General features: G+C 36.2%; 1 protein-coding gene across 1 annotated transcript in view; it reads left to right on the top strand.

Moving 5' to 3' along the window:
• The window catches only part of RASA1 (RAS p21 protein activator 1), a 68,329-nt gene that overhangs the window by 8,492 nt on the left and 37,431 nt on the right, over positions 1–22,406 (top strand). Inside the window, exons 2-8 of the mRNA XM_072860723.1 lie at positions 8,742–8,891; positions 12,548–12,683; positions 13,617–13,687; positions 16,342–16,459; positions 17,496–17,527; positions 19,171–19,223; positions 19,946–20,096. Of these exons, the coding sequence (XP_072716824.1) occupies positions 8,742–8,891; positions 12,548–12,683; positions 13,617–13,687; positions 16,342–16,459; positions 17,496–17,527; positions 19,171–19,223; positions 19,946–20,096 (711 nt within the window). The remainder of the gene's footprint in view (positions 1–8,741; positions 8,892–12,547; positions 12,684–13,616; positions 13,688–16,341; positions 16,460–17,495; positions 17,528–19,170; positions 19,224–19,945; positions 20,097–22,406) is intronic.

Consider the following 22,406-nt stretch of genomic DNA (forward strand, 5'->3'; position numbering starts at 1 on the left):
GGGTAGTTTGTTCCAAGAAATTATTGTTCTCACTGTAAAAAAAATTTAAGTACTGGAATACTGTGGTGAGTCCACCCTGAGCCTTCTCCAGGGAGAAGAGACCTAACTCCTTCAGTCTTTCCTCATGGGCAGGTTCTCCATCCCTTTGATCATCTCATGGCACTCCTGTGGATCCTCTCCAGTCTGTCTGCATCTTTCTTGAATTGCGGGGGCCAGAACTGGACACAGTACTCCACGTATGGCCTGACAGCTGGGTAGAGTGGGATGATGACGTCTCTATCTCTGCCAGCAATGCCCCTCTGGATGCAGCCCAGGGTCCGATCTGCCTTTGTTGCTGTAGTGGCACACTGCTGAGTCCGGTTCATCTTGTTGTCCACCAGGACCCCCAGGTCTGTCTCAGCAAGGCTGCTTCCAGCCACACAGATCCCAGCCTGGACTGGGCTCTTTGGTTATTCTGACCCAGGTGCAGGACCTTGCATTTGTCTTTGTTAAACTTCATACCGTTCTTGCTAGCCCACTCTTCCAGCTGCCCAGGTCTCTCTGTAAGATGGCTCTCCCTTCTGACGTGTCCACCTCGCCACCCAATCTGGTGTTATCAGCAAACTTGGTGAGGGTGCTTTCAATCCCATCATCCAGCTCATTTATGAAGATACTGAACAGCATGGGGCCCAGTATCGGTCCCTGGGGGACCCCACTTGTGACAGGCTGCCAGCCAGAGTACAACCCACTGATCACCACACTCTGAATGTGGCCCGTGAGCCAGTTTCCTACCCATTTTGCAGACCACCCATCCAGTCTGTATCTTGCCAGTTTGTCCAGTTAATGTTAGCGTTGAGATGTTGGCTGTATGTAACTATATTTGGTGAAGTTGAGTATGTAACTACATGGGAATGTTTAAAATGTTAGTTTTCTGCTAAGGATTACTGTCATTGGCTCAGCAGGGGTGGGTATATGATTTTCTTATTAATAGCTACTTACTGATATTTGGACAAGGGTTTCTTCTATGAATTTCCCCTTGCAGAGTACACCGCTTTCTTTTCTGGAGTAGTTTCCAGAAACCATGTAGGTTTAGACAACCTTTGATAATCAGCTCAGGAATCATATGGTAATTCTGTGTAGATTTGTGTAAGAAGTTTTTCTAAAATGTTGGTCTCTTTTTTTAATTGTTAATATTTTAAGTCCACCTCTTGCTTTCTGTAAAATTATGTGTATGTATGTAAATGTTCACCTGTATGTAGGACAAGCACAAAAGGATATTCTGTCTGTGGCTTATTTATTGGATTTTGTATGGTTATTTTATAGATAAATTGCATCATCTTTTTCTATATATGAAATTTAAGAGTAACCATAAATCAGTCAATTGCCTTTTTATATTGCCATCTGTTAGTAGAGTAACACTGGAGATGTTACAAGATTCAAGCTTGGATACTTGCTTAATCTGGAAGATTAAGGAATTGCTTGCATTATCTTGTTCAAACCACACCTTTTCCCCAGATTTTTTCTTGCATAGATTTTTGTGCTTTCTAAGCATCTGTGGAGAGATTTGGTTTTGTTCTGTCATCTCCTTGGCAATAAAAGGGATGCTAGAGAAATGTCTCTATTCCTCCAAAAGCAAAATGTTACCAAGCCTCTGTAGTAATCATCTCATTCTATATTCAAGTCTAGAAACAGGGGTTTATTTCTTTTCTTAGTTGTACACACAGTTCTTTTAGGTCATGCTGTTGGATTTGTTGTGTATGGATTGTACTCTCTAGGTTATATTCCCCCACTGTTGTTCCTAGTGCTTGTGGAAAGTATTGGACATCTTTTAATTCAGGCATTGTACCTATCTGTGATTTCTAGTGTATAACTGTCAGGGTTTTCTCGTTATAGAAGCAGTTATCTATCCATGGGCGCGATGCACCTCTCTAGGGAAGCATTCCAGCTTGCAAGAGGAGATGAGAGTGGAGCACAAAACAAAAACCTGTGCTTGGTTAGAGAGGATGAGGTGCAAGGAGGAGGAGAGAGGTAAAGGAGCCTCTGGTACATTTAATGAAGTTAATGGCAGACAAGATGAACAACATCTTAGAAATTCCTTAATTATTGCTAAAGAGTATCTGCTGATTTGTGTAGCAGTATTAACGTTGTTTCTGTAGTAGTTATGCTTAGTTCAAACAGAAAAAGGCGTATTTTTGACCTGAGGGCACAAGTAGGAAGCATGTAAAAGTGGGAAGCTTCTTGCTAAAAACTTTAATGAGTTCCAGAATTCACTTCCCTGAGCTGATCCTTCAGTAAGAAAATCCAAGCTGTTTCAAGAGCTGTTTTTCAGCCAGTTTAGCTATATTTCACCTGCTTATTGGTGGCTCTTGCAAAAATGATAGGCAATCAGTCTTCTTTTCAGTAAATATATATCAGGTAGGATTGGAAGAAATCTTTGGCTATGTTGGATATTATGTTGTTGTCACATCTTTGTCTCTTTTAAAGCTTATAGCATTGTTTGTTACAGCAAATGAAACTTACAGGACCTTTCTTTCCTTAGTGAAGTTATTTAAATGTATTCCTTTTTAACTGTATGCTTATCTTGCTCTTTCATCTCTGCATAGTCTTTTTGTTAAGATGTACTGAGGTTTTTGATTGATCTGTTTTGTTCTAGCTCAGAGCTGATGTAAACTCTGCTGAAACTGAACAGTTTCTTTTGGAGGTGTGTGCAAGTCCCACAGTTAACAGGCTGGCGCAGCTGGTATACCAAGGAGTGCCTGTGGTAGTGACTTTCCACGTTAGTTGGCTGGTTCCTGGTCTTGAAGTGCAGCATGGTTCAGTTTTCCACATGCTGTTTCTAAGGGGTTTTGGAACTGTCAAAGGAGAAAAGCAGAATTATTCTTCATTAGGCTTACATGGGTATACTTACATGCATTGTACCGCCTCTTAGAAAAATGCATAGGGATGCAAAAGGGATAAAAATCCCTCCCTCCTTTCCTGGAAGAGTATGTAACACTCAATTTCATGCATACTGGACAAAGAACACTTAGTTGGCTACAAGTTAGTTTCTGCTCATTTCATTATCTTAAGGGTGCATCCAGTGTAGTAGTTGATACATATTTGCAGAGCTTTTTGTGGCAGGAAGTTCTTTGTGATGTGGAGAACTGCAGAGACTTGGTCAAAAATTGGTAACTGCTGAACAGTAACTAACAAGAGAGAAGAAGGATGTGAATTTAGTAAAGTCTGAGTGAAATTTACCTTAATTTAATCCCTACAAATAAGGTGCATAAAGGAAGTAATGCAGCCTTACAAATCTGACAGAGATGGGGGATAAATTGTTAAAAGGCAGAGTCTGGTTAAAAATGGTAAAACTAAGAATACATTCTAGGCTGAGAGAAACTGTAAGACTGAAATAAAACTTGAACAGTGAATAGGAACATCAAGTCTTCAGATGGAAAGCTTGAGAGGGGATGGTTGGTGTTAACAGGATAAGAAGAAACAAATAAGAATACAGGATATTTTGTTGTGTTTCTTTTCTCTTCTGTCTTCATGAAACTGTACTTGAGATTTCTGTGTGCCGTTTGAAATTGAGGATTTTCCCAGTTCGAGGTAATAATCTTTGCTCTCTTTTGCTTCTAATGGGGACAGAGCTCACATAGTCTCAGGAGGTGATAACAAGAATCTGTAATGTGTGAAAGGTACTAAGGCAGAGACTGAATTGATAGAAGGGGAGCTCTGACCATGACTCCTAGATGTTCTCCATTCTTCTTATGGGTTTTGTTGAAGCAGCAAGGTATGGCCAAGAAGAGCTTTGAGTGAAGTGGATATGGCATTTGATGACTTTTTCCTGTGCACCATAACTTTTTTCCAGACAGAAATAGAGCGGTCTGCAGCTATTATCAACATCTACGCTTGTACTAAGTTGCTGAAAACCACTTTTACTCCGCTTCAGCACTTTCTCCTGTGTTCACTCCTCCCTAACCTACTGTGTTCCTAAGTAAAAATTGCATCGTACTGTAACAGCAGAATCCTTTAGTGGAACAACAAAGCTTTGTAATATTTGCTTTTCCCACATGTAAAAAGGAAATATGTAAATAAAAGGATTTGGTTGAACAATGTGACATGCTTCCACACACAATAGCAGCTGCCTCCTTCCAGATGGTAAATTCACCATCTGCTACCTCTTTGTGAACAGCCTGTGCCTTGCATGGACCTTGTGGTGCGTCCATATTGGGGGCCAAAAGTCCTGTTACTGTACCGTGAGCTTGCTAAAGGGATGCAATGTAGTTGCATTCCTGCTCAGAGTAGAAAGTGCTGGTTGGGCCTGATGAGGCTGGTGTGACTGGGTGTCTGCTACCCAGCATCTTCCATGGAGCCAGGGAGAATTAAGGAGCTCTTGTTTGCAGGCCGGAGGTAACAGCTCTTACTGCAGTGCAACTCATTTCATGAGGTTCCTGACTTGACTTATGGCTGTCAGCCACACGATGTGGCTCTCGCTCTAGCGTCGGGACCATTCTCCTACGCAGCTGTATGTTGCTTGTGTGTATATATAAGCTGTTTGTGATGTCATTGTGTCTGTATTCTGTCTGTTTTTTATAATTAAGATTGTGATACATAGGGTTGGAGATTTGAACCTGCTGCTTTTGATTTAAACTGGCAGATAGGAGTGTTTTCTTGCACAGCTTCTGACTGGTTTGTGAAACATGGAAGTTTATTATTGGTATGCTGGTAGAAGCAAAATAAAGGTCACAATTTAGGTAACACGTGTGCAAGTTTGTTACAGCAGTTAAATGAGTGGTCATGGAAAAAACCACCTAAATTGGGATCTATAGTCGGTAAGATATTTTACAGTTTAATTGCTCCATAACATTCTGTTGCAAGGCTACTTGTGTTTTCTCTTTTTAATGCATCTCATAATAGCTATTGTGTTGTCAGGGTACTAGCTGTGATTCAGAATGTCATTTAATTATGTTTGCTCAAAAGACCATGAAAGTAGTGGATTGTCCGCGTTTAAAAAATTTGCAAAGTTAATGTTAGAAATATGAAGGTGTTCCTAGGTAGGACTAGGCAAGCAAGCAGGGGTGACTGACTAGAAGTGATAGGGATCTTGTCTTCGGCAATGATGGAGGATATACATCTAAGTGGTAGTGAGTTATGGTTTTGAGTGCACACATTTGATAAGTCACAGCCACAGAGGCAACTTTATACTTACGAACAGCTAGGCAGGTTTTTTATTTGATAGCCTCCTGTCCAAACCCTAATTCCTTTCATGAGACTGGTAGTGCACTGTAGGTAGGACTCCCTTTTATGTCTGTGCAGAAGCTGTATTTGATGTAAAACGAGAGATCTGGTTAAGCTTTGCTTCTAATTGTGAGCACATTTAAACTTGAAGTGTTAAAAATGCTGAAGTTGTTGATCTTGACCTATAAAACTTGAAACGGTGCAGAGTCTCCGAAGAGGGAAAGGTAGTTTCTTGTGATGTATTTTTGCAGAAACACTGAACTCAAGTTTTGCTGAGATACCTCATTGAGGGTTAAAGCCAGAGGATCTGGGATTTATTTTATTTCGGAATTTATGATAGCCTGGTCCTGTCTTTCAAAGTGTTCTGCACTCTATTCTCTGATGAAATTATAAGGAGCAGGGCAGGTTCTGTAGTCAGTCATTTCTCTTGTATCTTCTTTGGATAACATTAAGTATTGGATATTCCTTTATAACTGGTAATACAGCATAAGTGATCTTAACATTTTTCACTAGTATGAGTTTGTGCTCAATAACATTAGCCAATATTCACAGAAAAATTCATCTATGGATGTATTTCAAAGCAAAAATTCCCACAATCTTTTAACAGAAGTATTAAAAACAAGATAATGCCGCTCCTTAATTGAGCACTTGATACCCTTAAATCAGATTGAGTCCTGCAATTTTGTAAAATAGTCTTTACTATTTACTATCAAACTACTTGAAGATAATGATGAAAAGTTGCAGAGTGCATCTTCATGTAATATTGCAAACAGGTGATAGCTGAATGAAATATAACGTGCATTTCTAAAAATGAAGTCTTTCAATGCTCTTATGCTGTATATTGCTTGAATAAAGTGGTTCTGTCTAGTGATGAAACTCTGCTCTCTAGAAAAATGCAGTTATTTCCCAAGAAGCATTTTGCATGCTCTAACGGTATCTTAAAAGCTTGTACTTCAGTGTGTATCCTGTTTTTTAAAGATGTGTGCTATCTACAGAGGCTTCCTGAGGATATCACTTGAGCTGTTTTCTGCTATCATTGCTCAATATTGAGTGCTTTACTGCCATTTGTATCTTCGTATCAGTTGGTAGTTAAATTTAGTGTTAATGCTTATTGCTGTAGCTAGTGGTGGAGACTAATTTGTGCATTACACTAACGCATAGCGAGCACTAAAATACAGTGCATTTTGTATCAGCTGTTAATATTTCAACTATGTGCTCAGTGACACAGAATTTAATTGCACTTAGAAGTTAATTAGAAATTTTTATTTCAGAAAACAAACCTTTTCTGAAATGGGGGAGCAATAATTTTTAACCCTGCTTCTACTTTACTTGGTAATAAATGTCTTCTGTTATGCTTGATATAAAACCGTTGAATGGGAGAGAATATATATAGCCTGCTCAGCGTTAGAGGAAGTGATATCCAATATGTGGGGTATACCAGTATATATATATATTGCTGTCACTGGCAAGGAGGGTGTCCTCTTTCTTCAAAGCTTCTGTTCTTAAAATTTGAGCACCCAAGTTTGTGCTATCATTATAAGAAATCCCGGTCCCTTACAGAAAAGTTGAGTGTTTTGTTTGCAAGTAATCCTGCCTTTTTGTTTTCCTAGTACATTTTTATTAGTAATTTGCATCCTTATTAACACTCCCACCTTCCCCATTTCGAAAATATGCCTTTAAGTTTGGCATTGTAATGCAATGTGCCTCAATAGAGTTAAGATTATTTTTCTCAAGTGGGTGACAAATAGGAACAAATAAAAGCTTAGTGAACCTATTGTTAGTTTAAAATAGGCTTCATGGAATGTTGGTTTCAAAGAATTTCTTGATCAGGAAGGTTTCTTGGGTCTCTGGGGAGTTTCTTACTTCGTGAAAGTCAGTCTATCCAGAATAGCAAAGCTGGGTGGTTGTGACATGTGCTGGGAATGAGCAAACTCGGGTTTCAGCCGTGCTGTGCACACTGACAAGCAGCATATTTCATCCTGGGTGCTTCAAAATAGACGGTCTTGATTTTGTTTCATTTCCTGAAGGACCCTCTCGGCAGGGGTAGTGTGATCCACTTTTTTGCAGACCATCTTTAAGCGGCAGGTTTCTGTCTGCGAGGCTGCGTTGCTCTGGAATGGGATGAGACAGGATCTCACTAACATAATTCGGCCTGCAGCAGCCTCAAGTGCTTTATGTTGTACAGACACAACAGCGCTTTTTCTGGTTTAACTTGTTTTGATCAGGATGAGGAAGAGAAGCAAAGGAGAGCTATAGTAGCAAGCACACAGCTTTGCCAGGGTAAACAGTATCTAAGCTGGTGCTGCTTCTGCTGTTATACATGATGTTTATCGGTTTAGTCTATCTTGCTTCCATTTTGTAGGAAAAAAATGCTTCTGGTCAGATTTTATCAACAGCCCAGCTATTCTTTTTTTTTTTTTTTTTTTTTTGAACTGTAATCTGTGTAATTTTTTGTATTCTTTCATATATTAGTTCAAAAGGTCATTTACATACCTCTTCCAAAATGCATTTTTGTGACTCTTGCAAGATATATGTGAACGGTTAGAACTAAAAGGCAAATGGTCTGAAGTGGTAAATGATTTAAATTGTCTAAAACAGTGGCTGTATGGAAGCTGATGTTTTCTTGAATGTAGAAATTAAAGGTTGAATCGAGCATAGTTAGTTGATGGATGCAGAGCTAATAAATTATTACAGTATGTAGCTCCGGAACGTGCTGTGGCTTTGTGAAGGTGATGAGAACAATGCTTGGCTTTATATTTGAATGGTGCTCTCCATTGCTGCCTTTTTTTTTTTTTTAAAAAAAAAAAAAAAAACAACAACAAAAAACTAGTACTTGATCATTTGGAGTAGAACTAATGTTCTGACGAAAGCTGTGTAAACAAACTGAGGTAAGCCGAATGAATGCTTGGATGGTAACAGTCTAACCTTTACTTTAGGCTGAAGTGTTCCTTTGTCATATTTTGCAGTCAGTGATTTGCCATGCATCTGCACTTGGTTTTAATTGATAGGATACGCACTGTGATTAGGAAAGACTGTTTCAGGGCTGGATGGTGGTCTGGTGAGTGCTGTCACTCCAGTTTAGTGCAGGCTTTGTTACAGCAGTATCTGTGTCAGCTGAGAAACAGGTTGTTACAATTCACTTCTCAGTTTATGCTTTTGGAAAATCCTGCCTGAACTGAAGCCTGTGTAGGCTTAAAATACAACAGTCTTCCAAGTCAGATTAGTCACCTCTGGTTCTGTTTATTTAAAATAAGCAAGTTAGGGAGGAGAGAAAAGCTGATGATATGTATAGAGCCTCTGCCCCTTGGGATGGTTGGTTGGGAGAAGCAGGTTATCTGAAAAACTATGCTGTCTTAAAAATAGCGTTTATTGGAAATAAGTAAACTGGGAGGTTGAACATGTAAAGATGTGATAACTTTGAAACAAAGATTTGGTGTTACATCAGTTTTGACTAAAAGCTTTTGTTAGTTTCATAGGTCTATTCTGTCAGAATAAACAGAAACCTGAAGTTCTAAGGGCGCCCATTGTTATTCTTTTCTCAGGTGGTATCATGGAAAACTTGACAGAACAATTGCAGAAGAACGTCTTCGACAAGCGGGAAAACCTGGAAGTTACCTTATTCGAGAGAGTGATCGGAGACCAGGTTCATTTGTGCTTTCATTCCTTAGTAAAACAAATGTCAATCATTTTAGGTGAGAATTAAATGTTTCATTCTAAAATACTGTAATCTGTTTGTTTTCGGTTTTAGAACACAAGAGTACAAACAGAAAACAATAATTGTATTATAATTGAATATTTTTGACTCTTTATTCTTGCATGGTACAGCTTTTTACTTGTGTTTAATTGTTTTAAAATATGCTGCTTAAAAACTACTTTATAGACTAAAGAACAAAAATGTGAGGAAACCAAAACATCTGGATAGAGAAGCCTGTCTAAAGTGATTGTGAATAGACTGAAAGCAACATGCAGGCTTCATTAGTCAGTCAAGGAGATGGTTTTGAGTCTGTTCTGTGGTAGCCATTACAGCTCACAGGACATACTTGAAGTGCTAGCACATCTGGTTGCTTCCTTAATTTTGAGGGGAAAAAACCTCAAAAAAACCCCAAAAACCAAAACCCCAAGAAGAAACAAAGAGATTATGTATTTAATAATCCGAAGGTTTGCTGGAAATAGCTTTCAGTATGTGTTAGAATTAGTTGTTCTAAATACAAGTAGCTCTTCAGATAAAGTTGTAACTAGGATTATTTTACCATTGCCAAACTGTGTATATTAGTAAGTTCATTTATTCTTTAGTGTAAATGAGATGTATTCTGAGAAGAGCTTGAAGGTTAGTCAGCAAGTGGAGTGCTGCAGTGTAATGTTCATCTTTACCAAACAGGAAGGCAAATGTTTCTTCAGCAGTAAAAAGATTTCCTTTACTGCTTTTTAAAATTTTTTTTACTGTTTTTTCTTTTTAAATTTTGTACTGATTTTTTTAAAGAAATCTGTCAGTTGTCTTGATAGCAACAAACAATTTCAAAGCAAATTCTTCAACGTCTGAAAGTGGGAATTATCCAGAACACCAACATGTGAGCCACTATGTGCATGGTTTGCAAATGCAGGGAGTTTTTGGTTGCATCTGCTGTGTGATGAAGTGTGGTTCAGAGGTCCTGATCTACCATTGACATGAAGGCATAATTCTCTTAAGTACAGACAATATAGCACACAAATAGTATCGCATGTTTGCATCTTGCCATCTGAGCTATCAGTTTCAGCTTCTCAGCTGTACTGATACTTGTTTGGGAACCAGTTACTGTGTAGCAGTAGCAGAAAAGTAAACTGTGCTAATACTTGCTTTCTAGTGCTGTTTTAGAGTCCAGAATTATTGTTAATAACTTCTCCTTTTGAAGCCAGTATCAGGCAATTGACAATTGGTTCATGCCCACCATAAAAGTGTTTCGGGCAACTCAGGTAGAAAATAGTCTAATGATTTCCGATTCCCTAAGGAAAGGGTCCTTACAATATTTTCAAACCTTAAAGAATCTTTCATTCCGAGATCCATAAAACACACAGAGATAAATATCCAAAGGGAATTAATTTGTTAGTTAATACTGTTCTTCAGAGATTGGACATGTTTTCAGTTTCATTCTTTGACTGCCAAGTGTATATTTTTGTTTGTTATTATATAGGCAAGTGTTACACTCAAGAACGTTGTCAACCTCAAGAATGGCAGGCTTAATGTAATTTCAACCAAATATAGGGATGGGTCTCCTATGTCCCACAGACTAGAAGTGCTGTTTCCACTAAAGCTTGATCTTTGCCAATTGCAGCCTACCAGGAATGGGTGAAACTTCCATTGCTAAAAAAAGTCCCTCATTTTGTGTTCTAAAGTGTTATTTTTCACACTAAACTTTTCTTAGATTTCTGTGCAACTGAAATCCCAGCATTTTAGATGAAAGTTTCTTAAACTCTATAATTCTTTCGGTGCCTCTTGAAAGTTGCATACAGACATATATGCTCATGCAGCATATGATTGATTTATAGGATATGAATCTGTCAAAACGAAACCTTTTTTCACTGAAGTGTTACCTTTTTTTGGTAAGTCAGAGTGGTACAAAATATTTTGAAGGAAGGTATTTATCTTTTAATCTTGTCCTTCAGAATTTTCTGTGATTACAGAAGTCTTTCTGTATTTGCTGGCTCAGTGTTCTGAAGAAAGTTTTAATTTAAGCTTGATGAAATAATAATCTGAAACACTAAATTTCATTTAGAACCTAATCTCTATTGAATAATTTACCAAGGAATCTTACAGAAAATAAGCCAAAAGATCTATCCTATGTCCTTAAAGTTATATCGTTTTCTGACTCCCCTTGCAGTGCTATACGCTTAAAAACTTCAGATTTCATCTCTGAGGATTCATCTTTGTATACATGTTACATCACTGTTTGGGAGAAATAATTTATTTCAAAGAACTGACTGAGAAGGAAGACTTTTTGGGCAGGAATGTATCAGAATACTGACCTGCTAAAGACAAAGAGTAAAAATGGAAGAAACCAATAAATAGTGTACTCATTTGTGATGAAGGATAAGTTTCTTGGCAATTGAATGTGTCCCATCCTGCCCCCCCCGCCTTTTGTTTTTGACTTCTTCACAAGCTTTGTGAAGAGGTCAAATGTGAAGTAGGACACTAAGAAAATTCAAATATGTTTATTCTTGGTACTGTAATTTATTTTGAAATATCCTTAAGATAATTTGTCTCTCTTCTGGAAACTGGAGAGACAATTAACATGAGCTTTCAGGTTTTAATTTCTTTTTAACAGCAAAATTTGCTTAGCTTGGTGGTAATTTGTTTCTCAATTTCTTACATTTTTGTAAGAATGCAAGTGAGCTGCTGCTCAGGACTTCTGTTTGATCTCTGTGTTGCTGGAAAAATTCAGATCTGCTTGATGTCATCAATTTACATAATGTGATAATTTCTGTGGATTGTCTGGTCAAAAATACTAAAGTTGTTTCAGATTAAGTACTTCTTCACTTTTGCAAATGACTCTTGAGTGTGAACGTTTTAAATACTGTTAACTCTTTTACCTAAACAAATAATTTCTGACTGCTTTTAGAATTTGTAGTCACTAGCAATGTGAACAGACATGGTACTTCCCCTTTTTGATATGACAATGCATTAATGAATCTCTGTACTTTCAGAAAAACACAACTTTTAAGGAATAAAATCAACAGTTTTATAAGAATTCTTTGTTGTGTTAAACTACTGAAATGGTTTTGTAAGCTTTTTTCCCGTTAGTTAGCAAATTTGTAAGTAGAGTATAAGGAGATACTTTGATTATTCCAAAGTAATTTCTTAACTTTTAATATGGATGTGTAAACTGACTGTAAGAAGGTGACTGATTTTTGAAGGTGTTTGGTTTTTGCAGTCAAGTGCAGTTATTTTTAAAATATTTTAATACTTCGTGAAATTTATATAAGCCTGTCATAAAAGGTGTATGTCCTGCATGATACAAGTAATAATGCTGTTATGTCTACTAGTGCATTACTTCAGTTTTCCAGGACACTCACAATTACATTTTTCTGTTTAATTTCATTTAGTTCTGACAAACGTACTGGCGTTTTTTGTCAATCAGCACTTCCTTTAGAGTCTTAAAATACTGGTGTATCATGCAATATATAGCCACAATTTTTGATGAAATATTAATTAGCTAAGATTCACTTACATGTTTATGGAGAGCTTGTAATACTGCATTTTGCTGAATGTAGACACTGCTTTAAAAATTAAACATTATCTTAATTTCCTTTTTCTTAAAAAAAAAAGGTAGCAAAAAAATTTTTCTTATGTCAAGCGTCTTTTTTTTATTAACAGGATTATTGCCATGTGTGGAGACTATTACATTGGTGGACGTCGTTTTGCTTCACTCTCGGACCTAATCGGTTATTACAGTCATGTGTCCTGTTTGCTGAAAGGGGAAAAGCTCTTATTTCCAGTAGCACCTCCAGAGGCAAGTACTAAAATTTTTATAGTAAAATTTTTAAGTGCCAATAACTTAAATGTTAGTAACTTTAGTCACCATTTGTAGTTTTCTTTGGAAAAAGCACTGTAGAAAGTTTCCTGTAGTTCTACATAGGCTCAGCATATATCTTGAAGTATAAGGAATATAAATATGCATTCTTGCTGATACAAAGTAATGATTTAAAAAAAAAAAAATTGCTATTTAATGACAATGTGTAATGAGAAGGCTAGATGTCAGGTGTTGCAGTTATCTCCAAATGTAGTAATAGCATTGTAAGTAAACAGAGGTAAACAAGAAAATGTGCAGTTCTTGCTAGTAAAGAGCACCATTGTAATGGTATGTAAACTCTGTAATGGTATGTACCACAACAGTCACCTCTACTGTTTTGTGATATTTTGTGTATGAAACAACGGTTTCAAAATATGCGTCCTGGAAATAACCAAGGTTTCTGAAAATGGGGCTTCTTTCACATGCCCATCCTTAAAGCAGTGTAAGTCATTAAAATGAAACAAAACACTGCATAATGCCTGCCCCCCCCCCCTCCCCCCCAACAAAACCCAAAACCTAAATAAAGATGTCTCTGAGTGTTAAACTTCTGGAAATTTCCACTCAAAGTGTCAGAAAGTTTAAAAGTACACTTTTATGGGAATTATCTTACTGGTAATTTATTTTGAAGATGATAAACATACATTATCTGTCATGCTAGAAGACGAAACAAAATGAGAGCTCTTGTAGCTAACTGTATGAATTACGCTTTTCTAGCTCTCAGTGGTTTTGAGCTTTGAAAATTTAAAACTGGCAAGGGAGATATAAGTGACTGTGACCAGTCCTTTGCCTCAGAATAGCGTAATGCTAGGGAGAAGGATTCTACACTAGAAAGACGGAAAAGTATTATCTTTGCTTTCTTCTCTTAAATTGTAGCCTGTGGAGGACAGAAGGAGAGTTCGAGCAATTCTACCTTACACCAAAGTGCCAGAAACTGATGAAATAAGGTAAGTTTTAATAATAGTAGCTGTTGTGAAATTCTCAAGAGTATTTATAAATAGTAATGATTTAAGTGTGTGTTCATATGCAAATACTGTCCAGTTGCATGTTAAACTTAACACACAATTAGGTTAAAGGATGATGCCTCTCTGGGTTTTTTTGTTGTTGGAAATAGCATTAAGATGTTTTATTCTTGGTATATTTGTTTGTATTAATTGTAAGGGAAGTTACACTAGGTTTATAGAAGTAAAATTAGTAATGATACAGTTTTGAAGTATGTTTTATAAAGCCCTGCATTTTTCTCCAAGAGGGTGAATTTGTGTATGAAAGAATTCTGTGCAGAAATGTTTCATATGAGTGTGTGAAATAAATGAGCTAGGCTTTTTTCCCTGAACTGCCACAGAACCAACTAATAGCAGATAAATAGTTCAAGCCAAACTAATTCTGACCACTAGAAAGAGAATGTGAGCATTGACTACTCATAAATGGAAGAATAGTCTATTTAATGCCTTCTTTGAAATAAGAAAAAAGAAGCAACGTTAAAAAAACTTTGCCTTTAATGTTCTAGTATTCAATTTCTTACCTGTGCTTAGAAACTTAGTGACTATTTTTTCTAAGGGCTCTTTACTTCTCTCTCCATAAAATGGAGCAAGAATGATTCTCCCTTCCCCTTCCTTTTGGAAAGAGTCTGTATTGAACAAATGATACTTTTAAATGTGTAATCTCCCATAATTTTATGATTTTAAAAGATTACTGAATTGCAGGCCTAACTATCATATTCTCATACTTCTCTGTTAATTCTCTTAATTCTCTGTTACTTCCTTCCTTTCTAACATTGGTACCTCAATAATTTCTTAGGGATTGTCTGTACTCCCCACCTTGCATTTGCATGAGATGCTGTGTGGAAAGGAAACAAAACGAACAGTCCCATATCCAATAGAAGAGCATGTGCTGGTTACTTGGAATTGATACTGCTGTCTTGAGATGTCAGAATTATTTTGTTTTCAGATGGAAACATACAAGGATTTGGAAGAGATTTGTAGTGATTTCTAATCTCTCTATCGAGACAGACAGTCTTGGTTTCATAAGCTGATTTAACACACCAATTGAATTGGAAATTGGCTTGTTTTGGGGAGTATTATCCTAAGGCATAGAGAAAGATACATGAGAGCTTTATATCCTCATTGACATGGAAATTTATCCCAAGGCTCACAGTCCAGTCCTATCTGACCTCTTTAAAGAATGCTGTGAAGACATTTGTCTTTGAGATTATGTTTTTGTAAGCAGGTGAGAAGGTGGTGAGACAGGGAAGGGACTCTAAATGCATATTGCAAGTAAGGCTTCCTGCTATGTGTAAGAAAAAAAAGATAAATTTGGGTCCATTAAGTGTCTGATTGCACCTACCAACTTAAGAGGAAAACTTTTTATTACTTTACTATCATAACAAAAATTGTAGAAAATTATACCTTTTCTCCCTCTTTTAGTGTATAGCTAAAATGCAGAGTTCTGTGCTTGGGTTTTGAGATACACATAGCTAAAATAGTTCTGTTCATGGCATAGCTGGACCAATGTTCTCAGTTTGTTCTAGGTCAAATTAATATGCTCTTGAGGACTTTATGCATTTCAGAGAATTTTGACTTAAAATTTTAATATAATAATTAATATTTAGAAAGTTTGAAGTATTACAAGATTAATTTCAGCCTGTGTTCCATGCAGTAACTTAATGTATAGTTCTTTGTAATAGAGCTGATGGAGGGTGCTCTTGCTGTCTGTCAGCCATTCTTAGGATTTAGGTTCATTAGCAGCTGAATTTATTCTTTGTTTTCAATAGTGGTTTGTTGTTGTTTGTTCTTTAGTTCTTGCCGTTTGCTTCATCCTGGAGTTAATGTCTTTTCTGTTAGACTACTTCAAATAAGAGAAATGCCGTAGAAATTTGCTATGTAATTTTGGACTGAAATAGTAGTTAATGATCTTCAATACTATTGCTATTTTCTGTGCCCTGATGCATTATCAAACTTGATTGAGGAGTCTTGCTGTGCTGTAGTGAAAGGTTTTCATATGACCTGAGTTTGGGATAACACATAAGGAGTAACTTATGCTAACCTTTCAGAAATGAAACTCCCTTAGACAGCTTAATACTTCTTATTTATGCTTTTCTTGTAGCTAATTGCCTGGCTTCTCTGGTAACTGTTCTGTACTCTCTTTGTAGTAATTGTCTTCATATGCGAGAACATAAAGAATAGATATTCCACAGGCTTTTATTATACAAGATCAGTTTCTGTGTGATTCTGTGTGTATCTCTGATTATTTTACTTGCGTTTAGTATATGATTCCTTTTGACAAAGGAACAATTATTACTATCTTTTAATATTGTTGTGGTGTTATTTTTGTTTTACACATCTTTAGCACACTTTGAAGTTGACAGGACTGAAGTTTGGATTGGATATTAAACATAAATCAAAAGTATAAATACTCATATATAGTAGCCACTTAACTGTGAGGAAAAATACACATGATGTGCTTGGGGTATCAATTAATACATTTTTCACTAACAGGTTTTCTCAAATATTTTGCAGAAATTTTATTCAAGAATTCATTGTGTTCCTTAAACTTTATATTATGATTGTATCTCTCATTTAAATCTTACTGTAACCCTCTTCAGTTTCCTTAAAGGAGACATGTTTATTGTCCATAATGAATTGGAAGATGGCTGGATGTGGGTTACAAACCTACGGACAGATGAGCAAGGTCTTATTGTAGAAGACTTGGTAGAAGAAGTGGTAAGTAATTTTTATATTCAAATTTCTTAAATGAATTAGATTTTTCTTGTAAAATAATATTGAAATAAACCAAAACTAGTGACACTTAATTGTCTGTTTTCTAGTTATGTACTTTTCTAAACGTAGTAATTGGATCTACTCGTTTTAAAGTAGTATAACAAATCTTTAAGCCTAATTCAGTATCAAAAAGTGCTTATTCACGTGTTGTCCAAAGAGAAGTACAAATGAATGGTACTGTAAATTTACCAGGCAGTTTCTTAAACTTGACTGTCCTGGTAAAGAATCTGCTACTCATTTAACTGCATTTCTTTTTTATATTTACCATGAAACATTCACAAACTGTACAGAATGTAATTTTGTGTTGTGGTAGGTCTTTCTCTTTTTTTAAGGGTGAAGCGTGGGTTAAAAATGTATTGATGAGTTAATTATACCTAGAAGGGCTTGTGTGGGCTCAGGAAGCTAACCAGGTGACCTGCAGATAATTCAGTTACTGTAGGGGAACAGATGGTTTAATATACTTCAGAAGGGGAAAAAAAAAAAAATATTTTTTTTTTAACAAGCTCAGCATTGCTTTGGAGTCAAATATTATCAAATCTTTGATAATATTGTCCTGCACAGTACATGTGTTTTGCTAATAGCAGTGTTAGCTGCAGATGCTTCTCGCAGATCTGTGTCAGGATGTCAATGGCTAAATTGAAGTGGCAGTACGAGACTATTGAACTGTAGACTGATGTATCAGTGGTTAAGTTAACCTTAGGAAAGCTGAGGTTTAAAAAAGTTACCACTTCTAAAGAAGGACTTGAAACATGACAGAAGCAATCCTCTGAAATAACATATTTTGGCTGAATTTCCACTTAGTGAATGAAGAGGAAAACTTATTTTCATAAAACTGCAATAAGCCCTTTAGTTAAAAAATGTCTCAGACTTCTTAATGTTTTTTTCTACAGACGATCTTAACCTATGAAGTTTGGTGTTTTTTTTTTTTTAACTGAGATGTACTGTTGTCATGCACTTAATATGTTAATTTTCTCATTAGGGAAGAGAAGAAGATCCACATGAAGGCAAAATGTAAGGATTTTTGTTTTGTTATTAAAAGCAATCATAACTGTTTGTAAACTTCAGCTATGAGATTTCCCAACTTTTGGGAAGGTGAACCAAAGAGATTTATTTTTTAATCTCAAGACTTTTTTTCTATACTAGCTGCTGAAGATGCATGGATAATTAACATGAGAGAGTCCTGTAATAGGTATGCTTATTGCTAATGGGTTTTGCAGTGTTAAAATCTTAGATGAGTCCCTATATGATCACTTTCAGCCAAAATATGCACAATGGAGTATTTCTTTAACATAGTGTTTGCCTTAGAGGTAACCTTTTCTCAGATCTGCACAACTCTAAATGCTGGAGAGAGAGCAAAGTACCATTAGAAAAATAGTGTGATAGTTACAGCTTGTCTCTCTGAGCTTCATGTAGTAACACTTAAGCTTTAAAGAGAAAGCCAGAGGACTATAAGATTTGTTCTGTTTGCTTAAATACTTAAAATTTTTAAAAGATTGAATACAATTTAGAATCAACAATGTATTGATATGTCAAGCTGTTGATAGATTATTTTCAGGAGTAAAGATGAGTTGCAAAAGAAAGTTCCAAAAAATTTCTAGTGGCTTGATTATTGCATCTGCCCTCCATTTGGCTACCATATTTGCACCAGCTGCTTTCTCTGTTGCCCAGTTTGTGGTCTCCAAGAGACTGATGGCTGAAGGAGGCATTTCTTGTTATCTTAATAGGAGAAAGAAAATGCCTGGTGTATTTGTTGTTTGTTTACTGTTTGCTAGTGTTCTGCTAGTCAATTTGGCAGTAGGGGTGCCTTCAAATGTAGGATTTTTTTATTTATTTATTTGCAAAGTAGTTTGTAGCAGACGCTTGGAGCTTTGATACTGTCTGTCCACAGTTATTTGTGCCACTCAGAGGAATCCTGGGGAGACAGTGATTCCTTTGAACATTCCAGTAGCCAGAAATTACCCTCTAAGGTAGTATAGAAAGAAAGTTGGAACTAGAGCTCTTTTCTAATACATAAAAAGGCCATATTTTTAGCTTTCCTTTAAAGGACAGAGTAAGCTATTAAGTTGTAGCATGTTAAGCTGTTCTGTATAATTGTAAGTATCAGGCTGAGACGGGACAGAGGCTGATGAATTTTTTTGGACACTTCACTGACACAGGACTCTGGGAAGGTACAAGGTGTGAGATCAAAGCAGTTTGTATTCAGTAGTCTAGCAAAGCTGGGTTTTATTTCCACAACTTCTGTCAAAATTCAGTTTGAGTTTTTCTGTACAGTAGTTAACCTCCTTGTTTGAGCTTTGGATTTCATAATTCAAGTAAATTGCTGTATGAGACTGACTTCAAATAATGCCTATCAAATTATCTACCATTTAGACAATTCATTTTCATCTCTAAACATAGTTGGATTTGAATGTCAACTCCAAGAGTTCAACATTTTAATTGAAATTAATTTATTTATATGCGTGTTAATATTAGTTCTTTCATGCTTTGGTAGAACAGAATCATTAAGTGGCATAATCATTGGTTATCTCATCTATATGTATTAGGCCTTTTTAAATAAAGGTCAATTCATAGGTGCCAGAGCCTTGGATGTCACCACAGCCAAAAAAGAGAGCTGGTAATCTTGCTTTCTAATTTTTCTCTTCATCTTTGTTAAGATGGTTCCATGGGAAGATCTCCAAACAAGAGGCTTACAATTTGCTGATGACAGGTACTTGTATTTCTGATTGAAATACACTGGTAGAGAAACAGCACAAAGTGATCCTATTTGTATTAAACTATGGCAAAGCTTCCTTTTATGTGTGAACATATATGAGTGTCTTAGTCTGACCCGCCCCTGTGGTTGTTACCTCGGTAGAATACTACGTTGGAAGAAAACTATTGTGGCTATGAATGTTGAGTATGTTCTCAAGTACAGTTAATTTAATTATTCTTGATTGAAATATTTTTTTAAAATTAATATATGTGTAATAAATTATTTCACTTATTGATATCTTCATCAAAATGCTGTGGAGAATATGCTTTTATATACCTAAAGGAAAATATATTACAAACTTTTTTAGCCCTTTCATAGGGCAAATATTTCTTTAAATGAAAACATCAAGATTTCTGACCTATATTGTTAAATAGCATACTTTAAATATTAGAACAGAAATTGTTAATTTTTGAAAACATGTTGTCAAACTTTTTTTTGTATGCTCTTGTAAAGAGGTGGCAAAGATGTGGCTAGGTTGGCAGCTACAGTGAAACCGTTTTACATTAATTTTGGCAGTTTAGTACAAGTTCATCTAGTTTGAGATCACTGTTGGAACTTCCCTTATTGACTTTGTATTTCTTCAAGTGTGCAATTCTTGCTAATTTAAGTGGAAATAGGTTTGATAAGGGCTCATATATAACACTAACGAAAGTAACACTATTATGATATCTTTTCAGTTGGTCAGGTGTGCAGTTTTCTTGTGAGGCCTTCAGATAATACACCTGGTGATTATTCACTTTATTTTCGGACCAGTGAAAATATTCAGCGTTTTAAAATATGTCCAACATCAAACAATCAGTTTATGATGGGAGGCAGATACTATAATAGGTAAGTTTTAATGGTAAAAGAAATTGTGTGTATTTTATATTAATGTAAAGAATTTGTATAACTTGCTCCTGATAATTATTTACTGCTATGATTGTAAGACTGTAGTTTTCTTAATAGTATACTAATGATTTTACCTAGCTTGCTTACTAGTTACTTCTGACTGAGCAAGTTCTTAAAGCTTGCAGAAGCCTAAGCGTAGCTTGCTTCTTTCGAAGTATAGTCCTTCTGCAAACCAGTTTCTTCACACTGTAAACTGTGGATTGTATGGATCAAATGTGCATCTGTAATTAAGAGAATGCTGTGTTGTCTTGGAAGCTACTATTTGTATTCTTGTCTATTTGAAAAGGGAAAATAAAAATGTTAGTTTTATCTGAGACATTCAGTAGGGTTTTCAAATAACAGAAATGAATATTTACAGGAACAGGGAAAAATACCTTCATTGTTGGAAAAAGTCATTAAATTGCATTGTAATATGTGTGTGATACTTGGGTCAGAAGTACAGATCGCTTCATTTAGAGTGAGCAAACTTGGGATGCATTTGTTTTGCCATTGGTACAAAATAGTAATTTCTACAAAATCAAAAAGAAATAACGAGATATGTTTCCCCTTTTGTGGGAGAAGCTAACAGTACAGCTCCATCCTTGATAATCTTGTTTTTAGAGTTGTCGTAGCTGCAAGACTTCTCAGTAGTGAAAACTTGACTCCCTCTTTTAATGGAGGCCATTGCCTGCCTCACAAAATCAGCACTTTTCCAGACTTGCTCACCTAGAACCAGGGCATTCTTCATCCCAATAGAGAATTTATCTCACTTCCAGCTTGGCTTCTGAGTGGGTAGAAATCCAGCAGCTGGTGTGTCTGAGAAAATGTCAAGGTCTCCTAACTAAGAAGTTCAGTGGACTTTTTCATATGACTTCAAATGGACGATGGTGTGAGGCTAAACAATTGGAACCTTATCAACCTATGCATATCCCATACCCAGGCTGCTTGAATACCTTCTACATTAATCAGTCTGGCCTCCAGACATCCTCACTGAAAACCAAGCTAGCTGCAGTGTCAGCCTTTCATGAAGGTAAATGCTCTTTTGCCCATTGTCTGGTTACATGGCTAATTAGGAGGATGATAGGCTAGGAGACCCCACTCTAGGTGATGTCAAACCAACTAGCAAATTAGTGGAACTCTCAGTAGTCTCAAATGGTTTTGCAGCATTAAATAGTATACCTTCAGAAAGTTCCTACGTTAAGTAAGTTATTACTTTAGAATACAGTGCTGGATTCACTTGAGGCGTGTATAAAAACTACATTTATCTGAAGGAGACTCTTTACATGGTGTTGAACGGAAAACAAGATTGTAAAGTTAAGCAGCACTAAGTTATGAAAAATGCTTTCAGATTTTTTTTTTAATATATTTTTGTATCTAGTTTGCAGAGATTTTCCTCAGTGTGAAAGACAATGTGCATAGCTTTAAAAGGCTTCATTTTTGTTGCATGTTTTGGAGAATTACTACTGTACTCCTAGGCTCACATTCAGTCCAACTTAGTATATGCTGCAAGTTGGTAAACCTCCTGGAAGTTCAAACATCTAATGAAGTATGCAATGCAAGATAATAAGGCTGCAAAGTGAAGATGGTAACTGCCCAAATTCTGTAATGTAAGATCTACCGCAGAGGGCAATAAATGAGGAGCAGGAAAGAGGGAATAACTTTGTGGGCTTTTTAATTCTTCTATTAGGTTATTTAATGGGGACACTGTAAGAAAGAAGTCTTTAAATATGTGAAGACTAATGTGGTTTTGTTGTATTGAGTAATTGGAAGTGGCTGAAAAACAACAAACCAGGGCATGGTATCCAGAACAGAGATATACAAAGCATGAATTTATGCAAGATAATGAAACTATTTATTAGTATTTCTTGGTGCAGAGAGTTCTGTCTTTGTGGCTTATCTAAAAATGTAGTGTTTGTCTTCAAGGCGAAAATTTCAGATTTAAGAAGTGCTGCTGCTTGTTTAATGCCTCTGTTCGATGTTTTCCATTAACTATAAGCTTTTTTATATTGAGCTGTTTCAATAAATGTTCTCAAGGTATCTCCTTTGAAATCTGATACTAGTATTAGACTAGATCTTTACAAAATCATCCTTGGTAGTAGGGTATTTCTTACCTCAATTACAGTTTTTGTGATTGTAATTGGGGTAAAAGATAAAATGAACGCCATCTGCTCTTTGTCTGCGGAGTATTGATTACAGTTATAGGCTCAATAAATTATAGACCAAGATTTTCTATACAAAAGAAGCTAAAGAATGGTAAGGAAACACAAAATG

Source organism: Ciconia boyciana, chromosome 4 (genome assembly GCF_034638445.1).
Source record: "Ciconia boyciana chromosome 4, ASM3463844v1, whole genome shotgun sequence".
Classification (NCBI taxonomy): Eukaryota; Metazoa; Chordata; class Aves; order Ciconiiformes; family Ciconiidae; genus Ciconia; species Ciconia boyciana.